Below are 19320 nucleotides of genomic sequence, written 5' to 3'. Positions count from 1 at the left end.
CCCTGGGAAGTGCAAACTTTAGCAAAATAACTAGAAATTCAGACTCCCTTTCATCAATGGCAACAAGTGAAGAGGTAAATGTGTAAAACAACAATATTTAAGAATGACGAAAATTTTGTAACCATTTGTTACAAATCAGTGAATGCATTTTTTTTCTCATGGGCTCCCGTAGAAGGAAACATGGCATCTAACATGGCCTCGCCCAGAGACTTAGACCTGCTCCCATGTATTTTAGACCTGATTTTTATGGTTATGTGCTGCAAAGCCACCAATATTTTCAACAACTGGGCATCATTCTATTAATTTTCAACAACATTTTGATGGATATTTCCATAAATTCTTGATAATTTCCATAAATAAATGAATATTATTAAATAAAATAATAAATGATTGGTTAAAAACATTGTCTCTTTAACCTTTGTAATTTGTGAGATGGGTGGCGTTTACTATATAGGGATAGCTTGGCTAGAAATGGGAGGAAACCACAGCAGGGTGGTAGAAAACAGCCAAAGGTTGGTCTACGTCCCACCAAAGACATCAAACCTCACTCCTTTGGCTGTCTATTAGGAAAGTTATGGATTTAATACCACATAATTTGGATGGTGTGAGTGAGCTTTGTTTTGACAGGATTTTCCTTTCTGACTGTGGAAAGGAACTAATGTATAGCTGTGGTTTTGTTCAAGAGAAATTATTTTTAAGGTTAAATATGAGACATGAGTGTGAGGCGGTTCAGATCCATGTTTGTAAGCCTGCACTTTGGCAATTGAGCCAGTATCTCACTGAGCTACAACTCTTGGTGACAAATAGCAAATTTCTAAACCGTCTGGAAAGATTTGCTCCCTCTGGCTAGGGAAGGAGTACTTAACTAAAGAGGGGAGCTGAATGTCTCTAGGTGTCTTGTTGCTGAGGCATGGTAGAAAAGAGCAGGAGATGGACTGACAAATGATGGTGTTGGATTTGGATCCACAGGGTCCGGTCCGTTGCTGGCTGGAGTCTGGGAAGACATACGGAAAAGCACACTGAAATCTCAAACACGAGCCTCTTTGAGAAGTAAATAAGGTGGAAAGAAAGACTGAGTTGGTGTAGCTGCAATTTTAAGTAGATTTATATAGAACACAGTGGAAATGGTACAGGAAACAGATCTGGCCTCTCTGACCCCCACGAAGGTATGCAGACAGATGCAGTGACCCCCCCCCACCCCACCCCCACCCCCGCCACCTTCAGATTGGTGCTCTCAGCCTGGCAAGGTCATCAACTGGAGGAGTCAATGTGCTCTTTGCTTCTCCCAAGATCTCCCTCCCACCTGTGACTGTACAGTAGATGAGCGCCGTAGATGGCTGCTCTCGCTGGGGGAAACAGGATCCCAGCACCCCCCCGCCTTCCTATTGGAGTCTCATGTTATGTTATGTTGTCTGAAGTCTGTTGCATATCTGTTTGAGGTGTTTTTTTGCAGAGCAAAGCTGCCCTCCCGGTGGAGGGTAACTCGTAAGTGCTTTTTTTCCCCCTCCACCTGAACCAATCCTCATGTAACCCTCTGACATGATCTTATATAGTTGTGGATCAGTACATAGAAATGTGTCAAGATCTGTGTTCATCACAAATCACATCTAAATGAAGAAAATGTGAAAATCAAGGGTGTTGTTGTGTCTAGTCTGACTGTGTAAAGGACAAACACTCCGGCACACATCCTGCCTTGTTCTAGTTCCAAATAAAACTCGCCCATCAGTCAATGACGACTACAGACCGGTTGCCCTGACATCCCACATCATGAAGGTCCTGGAGAGGCTCCTGTTGGTCCACCTGAATAAGCAAACTAGGACATATCAGGACCCACTGCAGTTTGCTTATCGCCATGGAGTTGGAGTTGAAGATGCCATCATCCAGCTGCTTCAACCAATCCACTGTCATCTGGACAAAGCAGGCTGCAGGCAATTAAGCCTGATTTACTTTGCCAGACACTCCAAAAGACACAGGTGGGGGCCTCAACTATCGCCTGGATTAAAGACTAGCTGACAGACAGACCACAGTTTGTGAGGCTGAAGAACTGCACATCAAACCAGGCGATCAGTAACACTGGAGCACCACAGGGGACTGTACTCTCACCATTCCTTTTCACCCTATACACGTCAGACTTCCAGTACAAATCAGAGACCTGTCATCTACAGAAATACTCAGATGACTCTGCAGTTGTCGGGCGTATCAGAGATGGACAGGAAGCTGAGTACAGAGAGCTGGTGGAGCGCTTTGTGGCATGGTGTGGAAACAATCATCTGACCTTGAATATGAACAAGACAAAGGAGATGATTTTAGACTTCAGAAGAAACAGGGTGGAGTCAAACACTTTCAATCACGGGAGAAGAAGTGGAGGTGGTTGAGGAATACAAAACCTTGGACAACAGACTGGACTGGAGAAAGAACAGCCAAGCTGTTTACAAGAAGGGACACAGCAGACTGCACTTCTTGAGGACGCTTAGGTCCTTCAGTGTCTGTAGCAAGATGCTGCAGATCTTCTACAAGTCTGTTGTTGAGAGTGTAATCTCTTCAGCCATTGTCTGTTGGGGTAGTAGCATCAGAAGCAGGGACCTGAAAAGGCTCAACAGCCTAATAAAAAAGGCTGGTTCTGTTCTGGGGACGACTGTGGAACCACTGGAGGAGATAATGCAAAGAAGGATTCTCCAGAGAATCAAGAAAATGATGGACAACCCTGAGCATTCTCTTCACAAGACTGTCCGACAACAGAAGAGTGTCTTCAGTCAGAGGCTTCTTCAGTTTCGCTGCAACACTGACCGCTACTGGAGATCCTTCCTGCCAACAGCCATCGTAAAATACAACAACTCTTTGATGACTTGATTATTTTTATTATTCTGAGCTACTACAGCAATCAATTTCCCTCTGGGATTAATAAAGTATTTTTGAATTGAATTTGAATTGAATTGAATTGAATAAAAAATGACTAAAAATATCATAAAAAATGGAAAAAGCAAAAATTGTGATCAAGAGTTGTGAGAGGAGGGAAAAGAAAATGAACAAGAAAAGGCGATCAGTGAATCCTGGGAAAAGCAGAATCAACAGGTAGAGCAGAACAAAGCTAACTCAGGTGTTTGCTAACCATCCAGAGTAAATGCCGTCCGCCTCGGAGGCGGGCATCTAGTGAGGTGTCCGCTACAGCAGAGAGGATGGATTCAAACCACCAACCCTTCCATTGGATGATCTACTTCCAGCTCATTTATCAAGAAATGAATTGAGACATGTTCGCTTGCAGTTTCCATCCTTTTTGTTTCAATCATGCAAAGCAGCTGCTGTTGTGAATTCATATTTTATTGATGCAACTCTGTGAAATGCAAATCCACACCTTCTACCAAGTCTTCTACTTTTTAACTGTTGCAACACAGTCTTGCTATTGTTTAATTATGTTTCTAATGTATAATCACTCACATGCCTCTTTGTTTTGCTTCAAAAGAAAGATGACACACAGCTCTTAGTGATATTTATGCTTCCTTTTAAACTCATTTCAAATGTATTTTAGGAGGCGTTTGTACTTAGTCGTATGTGACAAATGTATTTGTTGCTGTTTATCACCTCAACTCATACCCCTGGATGGTCCCCAACATCCTGAGGGCTAAACAAAGAGTCAGAATGTGACACCTAAGTCACATTTTCCCATCCTTCAACATTTATTTAAAAATTGGACCTTAATTTTCAACTTTTCGACTTAAAAGATCCCAACCATGAAATGAGAATGCTTTGTGATCTGCTGGCGTCTCTGGTTTCACCTTTACGGTCGCGGAGAATGTGGGTGGGACTGTGTGACTCAGATGTGGGGGGGGGGGGGGGGGGGACTTGGCCAAAGGGTTTGTTTCCAGACAGTGTTATCTCAGAAAGTGACTTAAAGTTTTACTATGACAGTGGAGGCACACGGCTTGCATCCATTAAGTTAGTGAGTCAGGAACGAGGAGGACAGTAGGTCTGTGGGAAGAAGGTCGTCTCCGAGGGTTTCTGAATTTGACACAATTGTTTATATTTGACCGTACATACCAGAGGTACTCAACAGGTGGCTCGCAGGCCGGGTCTGGCTGGTCCCCCCCCAGGACCGGCCCTCAACATCATAGTAATATAAGTGGCCCTCGGCCCCTGGTATATACAAACTACGTGGTGGAGCGGTGTTGGCGTGTTTTTTTTTCCAGGTTACTCCAGTTTCTTTTTATTCAAAGGTGTTGAACACTTGATTAACAACACCTGGAGCCCAGGAGTGCTTGTATCAGCGCGGAGGAGTCAGTTGGAGAGAGTGACAGAACACGACAGAATTTGGAGTCTTATTTCCTCATATTTGGACATCTTGCCTCTGATTGGCTAAAAGCAACATGACTCTACCAGTGACTCTGCTCTGCAACGTTGATGTTTCATCTCCACAAATAACACAAGTCTGAAGGAGCTTCTGCTGTGTGGTGGAGTTGCTAATGCTAACGGTTAGCTTCTGCTAAACGAGAAGTTCTCTGCTGTTTCCTGGACAGCCTTCCCCGTCATGAGTCAAGATGGGTGAGTCCATGAATATAAAGCGACAGTGTGACGTAGACCTCTCAGGCTTTTCTAATCCTTGAGTTTCACCATCTATTCTATCAGAAGCTGATGCAGGAGATCAGTGTAGGAGACTATTTTCATGTTCAGCTTGCATGAATGACTGATTATAATAATTAGAAAATGGTTTTTCAGGTGATCCACACCTTTGATAGCATTTTGACTAAATAATTTGGCCAAATTGACCTGTGGTATGTTCGTGCGTGGATGGCTGTCTGTCTCATTTTCTCATTGATGACTGCGTCATGGAGAAAAGGATGGTGGTGTAATGGTTTCTAAAAGAAAAAAAAGTTGCTTCAACTTTAGTCATGGCAGTGTTAGCTTATCGTTCTCATAGATTCAGTTTTGGTTGTTTAGGAATAAACGGCTAAAAAATGGTCTTCTCTGCTGAGAAATGATCTGTTTTCTTTATTTTTCACATAGAAATATATAATTTAATTTATTAAAAAGAAAAACGAATAAAAAAAGTTGCCACATGTTGTAAAACTTGAAATATTGCAGAAACAGCCTTTCTTTTTCTCTAACTGGATTATTATTTTTGCTTTTCTCCTTCGCTAAAAACCAAGAGGAAGACGTGCAAGTTAAAATACAACGACGAGCTTTATTTTCTCCCTGTCTGGACTTACTCACCATGCAGCATAATTTAGTTTCAGAGCTGTTTGACGAGAGCTTTTCCTTCATGCTCCGGTGCCAAGGCAAGACTAACTGTCTGGCTCGTTCCAAACACACTGTTATGGCAAAGGGAGCTGGGTTTTAGTCCAGTATTACTCTTCTTTTGTTTAACTTTCCTTTCACCTGCTTGCACAAGTTTATACGTATCAATTTAGGTTTGAAACGGAGGAGTCCCTGTGTTCAGATGATATTTTAAGAAGTAATATTTTGCAGATTCCTTGTTTTATGAATGATTTATTGCTGCACAGAACCTTCTAGAACCTCTAAACATGCCGCTTCCTTCTGATGATATCTGGAAGATGAAGCATCTACTGTTTCAGAAAGAACACATTCCATGTCGACTCTTTGACATTACAACCTCCGGACTTTGTACCCGAGACTTTCTCTGTTAACACTTTTATACAATTTTACGGATGGTTGTTGAAACTAACAAATTATAAATTATAGCCGTGTTCCCACTATAAATGTTTGGCAGTGAGTGATGTCACTGATCAGTGCCAAATGCCCAAAAACGGCATAATTTCATCCATTTGAGGGACTAGGGGACTGGGACAGTGGCTGTGTGGTGTAAAATGTGATGTTCAATGACCAGAAGAAGCAGAGTTTTTTTACGGTGCTCTGTGAGACCACAAAGCGGTTCAAATGACTGTGTTATGGGAGGATTTCCACAACATTTTACAGCGTAGGGGGTTCAGAAACGGCCATTTTAATGCAGCGCAAACTTTTTTTGTTGTGCCATCAGTAACTCTTCCAGTTTTACAAATGTCAGTGGTTTGGCGGTATCTGCTGATGTCATTTCCTACTGAGTAACACCTCATTAGCACAAGTTAACCAAAAGACCCGCCCAGTGACTCTATCCCATCCAGGTACTTTGTTGATTCCTGAAATGGTCCGGAGACACGGGGATGTGACGGTCCGGCAAAATTACCAGGAAGCTCTGAAGGGTCTCATGACACCAGTGATCAGTGATGGGAATCAGACAATGAATGTTTTTTATTGTTGGTGTCGGCTGAAACCGTTTGACAACTCAAAAGTAGAAAAAAAATATCTTGTAGAACTTTTTATTATTACAGATTAGGTGTTGATCCTTACTTCTCAAACCTCACGTTGGTTTTATTAGCTTTAATTCTTGTGAAGTTCCCAGGTCAGCAAACATAGTAATAGCCAGAACAAGGCAAAAAAATAAAAATAAAAGAGAGAGGTCACTGTGGAGAAAATGAGTTGCTTCAGAGGAATTCCTGTGTGTTTTAAATATATTTTAAACTCTTTCTGAAGCATATTTGAGTTATTTTTTTCATGCAACCTGACATTTAATAAATGGAAAAGGTCTAAAGTCTGCTCCTGAACTTCCTCGTTTAAAGGTCACTTTAACTCTTTCACTGCCAGCCGTTATCTGATCAGAAAGCCCCTGACTGCCAATGTTTTTGAGCATTTTTACCATTTTTTTTGAAGAGTCACAGAATATCGGGATCCATGACCATGAACACCAAAACTACCAAAAGAAAAAGTAGACTCACTTCTTACATCAAGAAGAATCGGCTTGTTTCTAGCTTTTTCTGTTCCTTCACAATCCGTTGTTGGTGAGCTGCAGACGGTTTTTACGATTATCGCCTCGCTAGCAGCCTCCCAAACCGATCTCCTAATGCATGGATTGTCTGCTTCCTGATCATGTGAAGCGTGACACACGGATGGAAATCAACTTTAGAGCCGTGGCGTTAACTCTTTCTCAGGCCCGCAGCGTTGAAAAATGCAGCTGACAACTTTAGTCGTCAATGACAGTGAATGAGTTAATAATGTTGGCTTCCTTGCATCGTGATTTCAGAAGAATAAATAAAAAAGCAAGATGTCTGTTGGAATGAACATTGGGAGTTAATGAACTTATTGATTGGAGATCCTGTCTTTCACCTATGATTGTGGGTCTGAGAGTCCAAATGATTTTTTATGAGTAATCAAAAACATTCCCACAGTCCATCATGGCATTATTTGTCATAATTGCATCACTGTAGATGTTGTCTCCAACCGCCCATCATTCGTAAACAAGAGCCCGAGATACTTAAATTCCTCCCCTTGAGGTGGAACCTCTCCCCGGATTGGCCATTCCTTCTTTTCCGATCGAGAACCATGGCCACAGGTTTGAAGATACTGATCCTCATCCCAGCAATATGAGATTATAAAGAGTCTTTAATCTTCATGTAACCATTAAAACATGGCTTATTTCAGCAGACTCGTGTCAGACTTAGATTTTTATAGTTGAATGAAAAAGTCAAAAGCCAACAACCAAACAGAATCAAATAAAGTTCTCTTGGTTTTGACACCAACCCTAACATACAGAAATGATTAGATCATTTCTGATGATTCATTTGTTTATAAGATCCTGTTGTGCACCAGCTCCAGTTTCTGATTTGATCTAAACTGTCTCGTTACATGAAAATCCGTCCCTAAGCAACATTTTCACTGTTTTCCCAAAACAGAACTTCGTTTTTGTTTGTATTGAATTTGGGCAACAAGGAAGACTGATCTGAGGGAAGAACTGTTAGCTCAACACGCTGTAGATGACTTTGAGAATGACCTGATAGGAGAATGGTTGAGTGAGATTTTCCACCTTCTTACCTCAGAACCTTCTCTTTGCAAGAACTCTCATGTCTGATTCAACAGCAGCTCTGGTGCCGCTACAGCCTTAGAGATGCTGTGTTTAGGAAACGTTTCACATGCAATCATTTCCACCTAAAGAGTTGTGTCGTTTAGTTTTTCTGCAGCAGGATGGTGAAATTAGACCGATCAGGTGTCAATTAGTAATCCAAACACCCCCGATGAACAGCTTTTTGTTGCTGGGCGTTCAGGTGCAGATCGATGCATGGACACCCTCCTCAACAACTCAAAGCTCTCATCTATCCAGCAATGTTTCCCAAAATCCTTTAGAGCTTGAAGATATTTAACCCTCTGGAGGCAGGCGTTGCAGATTTGCAACAGTTAAATCCTACCTACCTGGTTACTCCACATATGCATTTCATGAGCATTTTTTAACTCAGAAGTACCCCTGAAGGACTTAGTTGTTCGTCCTTTTATCAAAACTTATTTTGAGCCAGAGAGGGTTAAGGCAGAGAGAACGCTGACTCCCTCCTGAGACATCAGGAGAGGAGGAGGAGGAGAAGAATATGTGTGGCTCCTTTGAAACCCAATCAGGGTTGATTCTGCCTTCAAAGATGAGCTCCAGAAATGAACCTTCAGGCTTTAGCTTCAGCTCAGAGAAGCTCACATTGTTTTTAGAGAAGCCAAAACAAAGGAATGCTGACGTGCTAAGGCACGTTCTCAGACGGAACTGAACGCAGACTTTACTCAAACACCAGAAAACTTGAACAAATGAAAAAAGTTTTATTCCTGAAACATGACCACCCTTAGATATTTGAGGTGTGTTTTACTGCAACTGGTTTCTTTTGATGGTTTTTCATTTCAGTGGCTGATTGGAGACAGAGACAGTCACTGTGGGATCAGCTGCTCACGGACTCTTGGCAAGTCGGTGTGCGGTTCCGATGGGCGGAGCTATGAGACGGGCTGCGAACTTCAGAAGGCACGCTGCAGAGATAAGACTCTAACACTGGCACACAGAGGCAGGTGTCGAGGTGAGAAACCCAAACTCTGGATCTTCACGTTGCCACTGAACAACGGCATCAAACATGAAACAACTCCCTTTGCAGACCGATGGAAAAACACTCTTCAAAGTGATGAAACTAATTTAGACCCATATGATAAGAATAAAGGCTGGAGGGAAGGTTAGCTAGCCTGGCAAGCCATCCTATATCATCATATAGGAACATATAGTCTGGCCACGACCGATAGACAGAACTCAGTCATGGGGCAGGATCTACAGTTATCCTTCAAACATGCTATTGGACAACGAACAATGTGACATACTCAACGCTACTGACATCAGTCAACGGGGCAGTCCACCGCAAACTGTTGAAAAACACGCAAAAACATTTTTTTCTAAATAAACCCAAATACCTCTATCTGCTCTTGACTCAAAGAAGTCTAAATAGTCCAAAGTTGATGCCAAGGCTGTTTCAATTGAGTTGCTTCCATCTTTGTTGTTTCGCTTTGTCGCAACTTCCTGCCCACCAAACTGATAGAGCGGTGTGATTGGCACGACACAATACTGCTCAGGCCAATGGTAGACCTGCTGAGGCTACAGTGGAACGTGGCTAGTCCGACCTGCAGAGCAAAATCGTTTAGGTTCTGCTACTTTCTGTCTAGACTTCTAGGCTAAATGTTAGCTTCTGTAGAACACGAACTCAACACTGCATGCTGGTAAATCAACTTTCTTTCACTTCAGTTAAGAGAAATTAATTCAGTTCTATGAAATAAGATAAATGGACGTGTGTACAGTACATAAAGCTTTTTGTCTTCCAGCTAAAAGCTTCCAGCATCCGGTGGCTCCAGCTCCAACGTCCAGCCTCGAAGGGAGGGATGTCGAATCTAAAGGTAGGGAGTGAGAACCCCAAATAGTGAAGCCAGTCAAATTTACTGGGGAAAAAGGGGCGTTGCTCGTACCTTCATCTTACCCATGACACTATATATGGTGGATTAAAATGCATTTACAGCTCTGAAAAGAACAAAACTGGAAAGTGGAATCGAATGGGACGATGTCTTATTTTCTGCCTCTCTGTAGGTGTGTAAGTTGTCACAGACCGTGATCACACACTTCCTCTGCAACGACACAGATTGGTAGATCAGGAGTCGATGCTGGAGCATGACAGTTGAACTCCATATTTGACCCCTTGTCTCATGGGAAAACAGACACCAGGTCTATTATACTTCCCTCCTTATTAGCAGACTTGGTTTTATTTTCAGGGGAAACCCATGAAAGCTGAAATGATCCTTGCAAAAATCAGATGGGACTTTTCTGATGGGAAAACAATGATGCCTTTATGAGACGACACAGCCCAAAGAAGTAGTTCAATAGTTTAAATCTGCACTTTTTTACACGAAGGGAGCTGTGCTAAGTTCAGTCCAAAAGAGCGAGCAGCTTTTTCTTCCAGCAATGCCAAATATAATCATAGTCTGTGTTTATAAATTCAAATGACCTCCTCTATGACATAACCACCCCTTTTTAATTCTGTATTCATTTTACTGCAGAGGAGACAACATGTCTGTCTCCTCTCAGGTCCACACACGCCTTTTTTAAACTTTTATTTATCCAGGGGGAGCATTTGCCAGAAGTGGAGGGCTGCGGCCACTCTGGTCGGCTCCCTGTTGTGAAAATGTTTACAAGAACATTTAAGCATGAAGTTCAACCCCACATAAGCTGTGAGTGCAATAAAAACAGTACCATTATGAATGGCTTCTCCAACCTTTAATGCTACTTTCATTTCCATCCCGCCTGGGAGCAAGAGTGACTCATCGTAGGTGCAAGAACACGATCTCGTTTTCCACACTTTTAAAATAAAATCACAAGGTATATGACGCATTCCTCTGAGCTAACAATGTTGTGCTCACATCCGACATCTGGTAGCAGTCAGCGATGAAGACGAGGTCCTGCAACGCCAAGCCTCTGTTGTGCAGACTTTGAACTATCTGCATTTTTATTGTTTTCTTATTGTATAAAAGCACTTTTCAAAGAGGAAGGCCAGAGTTAAAATTCTATAAAAATATGCCACTGAGCATCACGTCACCGGAGGCTAGACGTACACCACAGCTGGCTGGTGTGAACAGTGTTATTGACCAAGAACACATGTCTTCTGCACTAGAGAACAACAGCGGTTGTATTGAGCAGACTGCCTTGTCAATATGTTACAGATGCGAGTCAGTCCAAGTGCCGTTTGGAGAGGAACGCCGCTCTGGAGCTGTCACGGAGGCCTCAGGAGGCCATTTTTATCCCAGAATGCAACGAGGATGGAACATATGCCCAGGTACGCATCAGGGCCTTCCTTTTAAATCTCTGATGGGGCAACAGTAACTCAGAGGTAAATCAGGTTGTCCAGCAATCGGAGGGTTGTAGGATCAATCCTGGCTCCCGGCAGAGACACTTGTTGCCTGCTGGTGGTGGGCGGACTCGGAGGGACGGGTGGTGCCTGTGCTTGGCAGCCTCACCTCTGTAAGTGTGCCCCAGGGCAGCTGTGGCTACATTGTAGCTCATCACCATCAGTGTACGAATGTGTGTGTGAATAGATGAATGATTCACCGTGTAAGGCTCTATGGAGTCCTGTGACTCTGAAAGCTGCTATACAAGTGCAGGTCACTTATCACGCCTCGTTTTTCTCTTTCAGTCAGCCTTTTGTACCATCCCAGAGCAGGATTTTTATTCATTCCCCTTTTTTGTGTGAAGTTAAATTCAAATAAATGTTAGCGTACCTCTGTATAACTATCTTTTATCCATGCAGGTTCAGTGCCATACTCTGACGGGTTATTGCTGGTGTGTCACCAACGATGGCAAGCCAGTGAGTGGCTCCTCTGTGCACAACAGGACACCAGTGTGTTCAGGTACTAGGAGTGGGCGTGGCAGTCTGGTTCCTGATTGGCTTACCAAGTTTTCAAAGTATTGTTTACTCCTCCTAAAAAACAAACTTATACTTTTTGTTCAAAGCTTTTGATCAGTATTAGTTAAAGCAGCAGAAGCATCTAAACCCACATTGGCCTTGTTTTTGTTGAATAAAGACAACTCAGATGGTCAAATGAAGCACATCAGCTGTTTCTGACCTGCGTTCTATGTAAATTTGTAATCTTTAAAGGCGAGGGAGAAATGGTATTATGTATCAAGAAAGCTACACACCCTTACGTCGACATGTTCCAACCAGGGTTCAAACTATGGGGGAGCTAGGGGGAGTGTGGCTCCCCCAAAAGGGTGATGAGATAGGCTCCCCTGGAAGCCCTCAACTGACACTCCCAGGGGCACTCATTTCCTCCTTCATAGACCTCATTCTACGACAGCTTTATATTATAAATTATGATGATTTAGTACTCTATTCACAATAAATGTATGCCGACTGCACTTATAAAAGTTTCAGCTACATCCCTTAGATGACAGAAAGCATGTCTGTGAACAGCGCGTTGCACTATAGCACATGTGCATCACACGTCATGTGGTGCATAGCAGGTGCAGGGTCAAGAAGAAGGCTAATGGCTGTACACGCAGGGGCCCCTCCTGCCCCAGCCCCTCTGTAACTGCTCTCAGTAGGCAGGAGAAGAAAACAAGATCTGAACGCTCATCCTGGATGGGAACCATTTATAATAATCGCCATCATTTTCTCTCAGAAGATAATACTCTGGGGCACTTTTCCAAAATTGGGTTGCACATCAACTAGGGCATGTGGTGCACATTTAGTGTGGTGGTGAAAGTGGTCACATGGCCTTCTGAAGTTGTTTAACAGACAGTCCTTCCTTTGCATTCACTCACCTATCAGGACAGGCATCTTTTCCCCCTTCTCTGCCACATCTTGTGCCTTAGTAACCACTAAAGTTTACATCATATTCTGGATCCTGAAGAGACCACGACAATCACAGTATTTAATCATATTAGAGCACTGTTAGGATCCATAAAGCACAAGTTAAAATGTTTATTTTCATAAGCATCAGATATAAATTGCTGTCCAAAAGCTAGCAACACTTCTCTGTTTGTCATTTATCTTTGTAGACTTTACACTGTAGCTCAGCCACGCCTAAATATTTACTACATATTTGCTTCAGATTGAATATTCGTAATAATGATAACTCAAAGTTTTTGCAGTGCGCTTATCCCCAACCTTTATCATTTACAGCGAGTACGGAAAGTATTCAGAACCCCGTCAATTTTTCACTCTATTTTTCAGCCATTTGCTAAATTCAATTCAATTTATTTTTTTCCTCATTAATGTACACACAGCACCCCATAATGACAGAAAAACACAGAATTTTAGACATTATACATATTTATTAAAGACAAACTGAAATATCACATGATCCCAAGTATTCAGACCCTCTGCTGTGTCTCTCATATTTAATTCAGGTGCTTTCCATTTCTTCTGATCATCCTTGAGATGGTCCTACAACTTCATTGGAGTCCAGCTGTGTGTGATTATACTGATTGGACTTGATTAGGAAAGCCACACACAAATATAAGACCTTACGGCTCACAATGTCAGAGCAAATGAGAATCATGAGGTCAAAGGCACTGCCTGAAGAGCTCAGAGACAGAATTGTGGCAAAGCACAGATCTGGTCAAGGTTATAAAACATCTCTGATGCACTAAAGGTTCCTAAGAGAACAGTGGCCTCCATAATCCTTACATGGAAGACGTTTGGGATGACCAGAACCCTTCCTAGAGCAGGCTGTCCGGCCAAACTGAGCTACAGAGGGAGAAGAGCCTTAGTGAGAGAGGTAAAGAAGAACCCAAAGATCACTGTGGCTGAGCTCCAGAGATGCAGTCAGGAGATGGGAGAAAGCTGTAGAAAGTCAACCATCACTGCAGCCCTCCACCAGTCAGGACTTTATGGCAGAGTGGCCCGTTGGAAGCCTCTCCTCAGTGCAAGACTCATGAAAGCCAGCATGGAGTTAGCTAAAAGACACCCGAAGGACCCAGATATGTTGAGAAGTAAGATTCTCTGGTCTGATGAGACAAGATAGAACTTTTTGGCCTTAATTCTAAGCGGTATGTGTGGAGAAAACCAGGCACTACTCTTCACTTGTCTAATACAGTCCCCACAGTGAAGCATGGCAGTGGCAGCATCATGCTGCGGGGGTGTTTTTCAGCTGCAGGGACAGGACGACTGGTTGCAATCGAGGGAACGATGATTGTGGCCAAGTACAGGGATATCCTGGACAAGAACCTTCTCCAGAGTACCCAGGACCTCAGTCGACATGGTCGGGACATAGAAGGGGGTGGGCGGCTAAATAAGTTTGGGAACCGCTGTCCTAACACATAGATGTTCTGCTTACTGATCATGTGACGTGTGACGTATGCGGATGAAGATCGGCTTCAGAGCTGAGATGTTTGTTCTCTCAGCGCTGGGGCTCGTTCCGATGCCCAAACAGTAAAAAAATGCTAATGACGACTTTAGTTGTTAATGGCAGTGAATGAGTTAATGAGGAAAAATGAATTTAATTGATTTTAGCAAATGTTTGCAATGTAACAAATACAATGTAACAAAATAAAAATTGTTGGGGCCTGAATACTTTCCGTACCCACTGTAACACTGAATGAGTAAATCAAAATGAACATTTTGAAGAATTTTTCTTCCATTAAAAAGTCCCTTAATAATTAGATTTAGATTAAATGTTCTATAAAAATTTATGTTGTCTTGCGTAGAATCGTCTGGCACCGATCAGTAACTGGCAACAGCCGCGAAACTCACGGAGCGGGAGTAAGAGAGACATATTTTTTCTTTACAAATTGACAGCCATAGTCAAATTTGACCACAGGATGCCAGTTTTACAAAAAAGCACCTTTAATCTCCAAGGTTTTATAAATGTTCCTGCAGCATAAATATGCAACACCTATGCAGGAAAGCATGCAATGCCGGTATAATTGTGAGGATTGGAGCTGTTTTAAGGCAGCAAAGGGACTTTACTTTGGTATCCACTGCTCTGAGACCAGCCGTTAGCTCATCAGTCCTTCAGAATGTAACCTCTATTTTTCTAAACGGAGGCCATTCGGGAGGCTTTTCAATAGGTAAAAGAGTAAATATTTATGGGTTTTATACACCTTGTTTAGGTGTGTTATTAGGAAACCTGTAATCTGTTAATGTTCCACTACAATTTTAAAGTTAAAGTTTAGTAATCTAATGTCTTAAACTCACATAAAAAAACCTAACAGTTAGCAGAAGACTTTCTTAGAATGATCTTGGAAACAACATCCTGTTACAATAATCAGTTTTTCTCTCTCCACCAGATCTCAGTTACACTTTTTTGTTGTTTAATTTTAATTCACGGGTAACAGCAGCACTTCTAGCTCCTTCTGTCCTGCATAAGATCCAATATCTTTGTGGTTTCTTGCAAAGGTACGTATGTGTGAGGCCAGAACCTGAATCTGGACACAATAAACCCCCTCTAGCTGAGCTGCTACCTTTAAACGCGCACAACTTATTTCCCCGTTCTGATAACCTTTTCTGACATGCTAAACACCCCTGGAGACGATGACCCAAATGAATCATTTTGCATACGTTTGCAGGAAATCTCAGTGAATATATGGGAACTCATGCTGGGAAGAGTGGACTGTCAGGTAGTAAATTTTTCTTTAGGTGCTTTCACTCAAAAATTCTTCCTTTCTGTAGTGATTGGTTGCAATTGACCCCCCCCCCCCCCCCCCCCCCTTTTCCATTCACTGCACCCATGCATGACACCACCTTGCATGCATCAAATAATGCGGATCAGTTTCTTCCTGTTATTTAGTTTTTTTCTTACAGATGAAGCATATTTAAAGTCAGGGCAGTGTGGACGGGGTTTCAGAGTGGGAAACAGTCAAGTACTAACAGGATGCTTGTGTGTGCGAGTCTCAGAAAAAGCTCCCCTCGTTTCTGTCTGGATGAACAAAAGTGTCAGCTCTAGATTTTAGCGTGAACCATCTTGAGTGTTAAAAGCTGCTGTTTGCTCCAGGCTTTGTTCATGTTGTCTTCCCCCTCCCCCCATCTCTCACAGAGTCGGTAACTGATAAACCACCTGGGACACCGACCACCGGTAAAAGAGGTGAGTTGAGCTCTGCTGTTTGTTGTGTGTGGACATGCCGATGTTCCCGTTTGCCTTTGTAGTTTATTTTGCTCCACCTGATGTCCAAAGTCCATATTTGTCCAACCAGAAAGTTACATTATCGGATAATGAAATGCTAAGAGGTCTGAAATCCAAAGTTGCTTTTTTTCTTCTTTTCTAAACATTATGAGCGTGTTGAGTTCGGCAGAATTTTAAATAAAAAGTGTTTACTGTTTGACTGATTCAAGGCCTGAAGTTAGGGTTATGTAAAGATTTTGTTTGGAATTTCTTTATTTGAAAAACAGATTCTGCTTTTTAGAGTGTAAAAGATACACACAAACATTATTAAAACAAATAAAGACATTTTAAAATGCAACAGTTAGGGTTGGGCTGCACTTATGTAAACAGGCACTCAATTCTTCAGGCCCTTCAGTCTATTGGAGAATTTTTATACATTGTTACATAAATGTTATTAAAATCTCATTATCTGAGCAGAAGTTTTACATTTCAATCTAAAGTTTAACTTACTCAATTTTACCTGTTTTATTTATTTTTTTATTCAGACCTAAATTAAACAAAAAAATTGGCTGGCGAACCATCTTATATATGTAAATATAGTCTGGCCACGATCCACATAAAGAGCTCGGCGGAGTCTATGGTTGTCTTTCAAACTTTCTCTGTGTACCAGGACATCGCTAGTACCAATCAGAGCAATAAACAATGTTACATATTCAGCGGTTCAGAACTTAGTCAATGACCTTTTTCCAAATGAAGGACTTAAGTACCTCTATCTGCTCTTTTCTCAAAGAAAAGCCTAAGTCTATATTGTCCAAAGTTGATGCCAAAGCCGTTTCAAACTAGCATTGTTCCTGACCCGACGCCATCTTTGTAGTTTTCTCAGTCTCAGCTCCGGTGCTAAGCCTGCCCAACGCCACTCCACAAACAGTGTGTTGTGATTGGTGCAATGTAGAATTGTTCTGGCCAGTGGTATACCGGCTGAGGCTACAATGTTGCATGGCTAGACCAACCTGCAGAGCAACATCCTTTGCTACTGCTAGGCTAACAAATTGAGCAAACAGAGAGCCTAAAATCTCCTCCCTTTCCGGTCGGCTCATGGGTCCCCGGAAGAACAAAAAAATGAATGGAAGTCAATGGGGCTAAAAACGGTATTTTCTGATCTGCTTAGCCTTACGCCCTGGATCGCACATATGTTGCACTGCAACTTAAAAGTAAAGTAGTGATGTGTGTTTCAGCCACACCTGTCATGTGCTTTGCATTTTATTAGCTTGTAAAAGTTTGTAATTAGCATGATTACAAACCAGATGACATGTTTCTCCCCTAGCGTAGCTGCTACTTACCACATGGCCAGATTTCCTTCTGAAAGAAGGATTTGAAGTTCGCTGAACTTACAGCCCTTTTCCCTCAGTCTTCTCCGTGTCTGGTTCGATGACGTCATTTTAGTGAAGCGCATTTGTAGTCTTGGACTTATTTTCACACAAAACCTAAAATAGCGTTTCCCCTCGTTGGAAAACAAGTGAGTTCTTGGTATCAAAATGCTTCTTCAAAATTCACGGACACCATATGTGAAATCCGTGGAACATAACAAGAGGAATTAGAAAATAGCGTTTTTAGCCCCATTGACTTGCATTCATTTTTCCGTTCTTTGAGGACCCATGGTTCGGAAGTAGATGGGCGTGACTGTAGGCTCCCTATGCTGTAGGTTGGGCAGCAGTAGCTCAACAGGTTGAGCGGGTTGTCCAGTAATCGGAAGGTTGCAGGTTTGATCCCGGCTCCGGACAGAGAATTCTGCTGTTGTGTCCTTAGGCAAGACACTTAGCCCACCTTGCCTGCTGGTGGGGGTCGGAGGGACCGGTAGTGCCTGTGCTCGGCAGCCTCGCCTCTGTCAGTGCGCCCCAGGGCAGCTGTGGCTACATCGTAGCTCATCACCATCAGTGTGTGAATGTGTGTGTGAATGGATGAATGATACACTGTAGTGTAAAGCGCTTTGGAGTCCTTACTCTGAGAGGCGCGATACAAGTGCGGCTCATTTATCATTTATCATTAAGGTTATTAATTTCCTTCTATAGATGAGTAAACTAAAGTAAATATTTAGAAGACAAAACCTGTTTCTGTATTTTCTTGTTTGCTTGTCTGAGACCAGCTGCTGCAGTTTATTTACAGCTGAATGAAATCAGGTCAGACTGACCCTAAAATGTTGTCACTGTACTGTCATGTGATCTGATTTAAGGATGGGACTGAACTGTTGGTGGAATGAACTCCATATCAAAGTTTTTCTTTTGTTTGCTTTTGACTGATTTACTCTCTAAGGAATGTTCCAGATTCACCAACAACTGCTCAGTGGTGAGTATTCTAGGAAGCTCCTTTGGGAGGTCCAACATTTGCTGCTTCAGCCTGTCTGAGCGTTTCCTTCAGCCCAGGGGGTTTGCTATCTTCATGACTGAAATCAAAGATAATGTGATCGTCTCTCCTGCGTATTATTGTATCGAGCCACAAAATGATGACCTACCTAAACAGCCACTGGTATGTCATGTTTTACTAAATCACTAAATCAATCCCACTGTAAGTCAGAAGGTCGCAGTAAAACTCAAATTCTGTTCCTGAAGTGATGGAAAGCTATGCATACGTCGCATTTATAACAGATATGTCTGCAAATGTATGTTAAAAATACACTTTTCACAGGAAGCTGAACTTCCTGGGCTTAGTGCAAAATTTGTGCAGGAATTTTAAACGACTTGACCAGTTTAATGGGATTGGCTGGTCTTCATGAAGATCCAAAATAAAAATACTTTAAAAAATACAATAATTCTGAGGTAATAAAAAAGAATACTGTGGTGCCAGACTAGCCATCATAAATCAAGTGGTTATGAAAAGTAACATAGCAAACAAAAACACTATTTTTGGTTTTTATTGACAGAAATATTTTGCTGTTAAATTAAATGCAAAAGAAAGCTAAAAGTTAAATAGATGAAAGGCAACAAATTACATTTACTAATCTATACGCGTATTTAGATATGTAACTGAGTACAACTGAGTACTTGGTGATTAGTAAGTGAAGCACACACAGATCTACAGGTCAGTGTTGCGCCTCAGAATAAGAGCTGGGTTCGTTTGTTTTGGGAAAGAAAAGGTTTCATGATTTTACTGCACTGACTGGATTTCATGTGCGGCTGAGAAGCTAGAGCAAAGCTTTAGAAAGAGGCCAAAAGTGTTTAATACGTTTTTATTTTATATAGCTTTGATATGTTGCAGTGATTTTTAATAGCAGGTATTAAGAAAGGCAGAAGGTAGATGAAGACGACATTAAAGCTGGACTCATCGCTGAGATTTATTAAAATGACAACTGGATACAATAATCGTACTTTTGTTATATTTCCATCCATCCATCCATCCATCCATCCA

The 19320-nt window shown here is 42.0% G+C and overlaps 1 protein-coding gene across 16 annotated transcripts in view; it reads left to right on the top strand.

The window, feature by feature from the left end:
- Nucleotides 1–19320, top strand: part of smoc1 (SPARC related modular calcium binding 1) — a 127353-nt gene that overhangs the window by 74727 nt on the left and 33306 nt on the right. For 6 of the 16 annotated variants that reach the window (XM_054741815.2, XM_054741812.2, XM_054741810.2 and 3 more), the window contains exons 2-8: nt 8702–8867; nt 9655–9726; nt 11041–11153; nt 11625–11724; nt 15386–15436; nt 15853–15900; nt 18229–18261. In XM_054741815.2, coding sequence (XP_054597790.1) covers nt 8702–8867; nt 9655–9726; nt 11041–11153; nt 11625–11724; nt 15386–15436; nt 15853–15900; nt 18229–18261 — 583 coding nt within the window. The remainder of the gene's footprint in view (nt 1–8701; nt 8868–9654; nt 9727–11040; nt 11154–11624; nt 11725–15385; nt 15437–15852; nt 15901–18228; nt 18262–19320) is intronic. The other 10 variants (XM_054741821.2, XM_054741818.2, XM_054741816.2 and 7 more) reach the window with 3 other exon arrangements.

Source organism: Nothobranchius furzeri, chromosome 18 (genome assembly GCF_043380555.1).
Source record: "Nothobranchius furzeri strain GRZ-AD chromosome 18, NfurGRZ-RIMD1, whole genome shotgun sequence".
NCBI lineage: Eukaryota > Metazoa > Chordata > Actinopteri > Cyprinodontiformes > Nothobranchiidae > Nothobranchius > Nothobranchius furzeri.
This window is presented reverse-complemented; position numbering and strand designations above follow the sequence as displayed.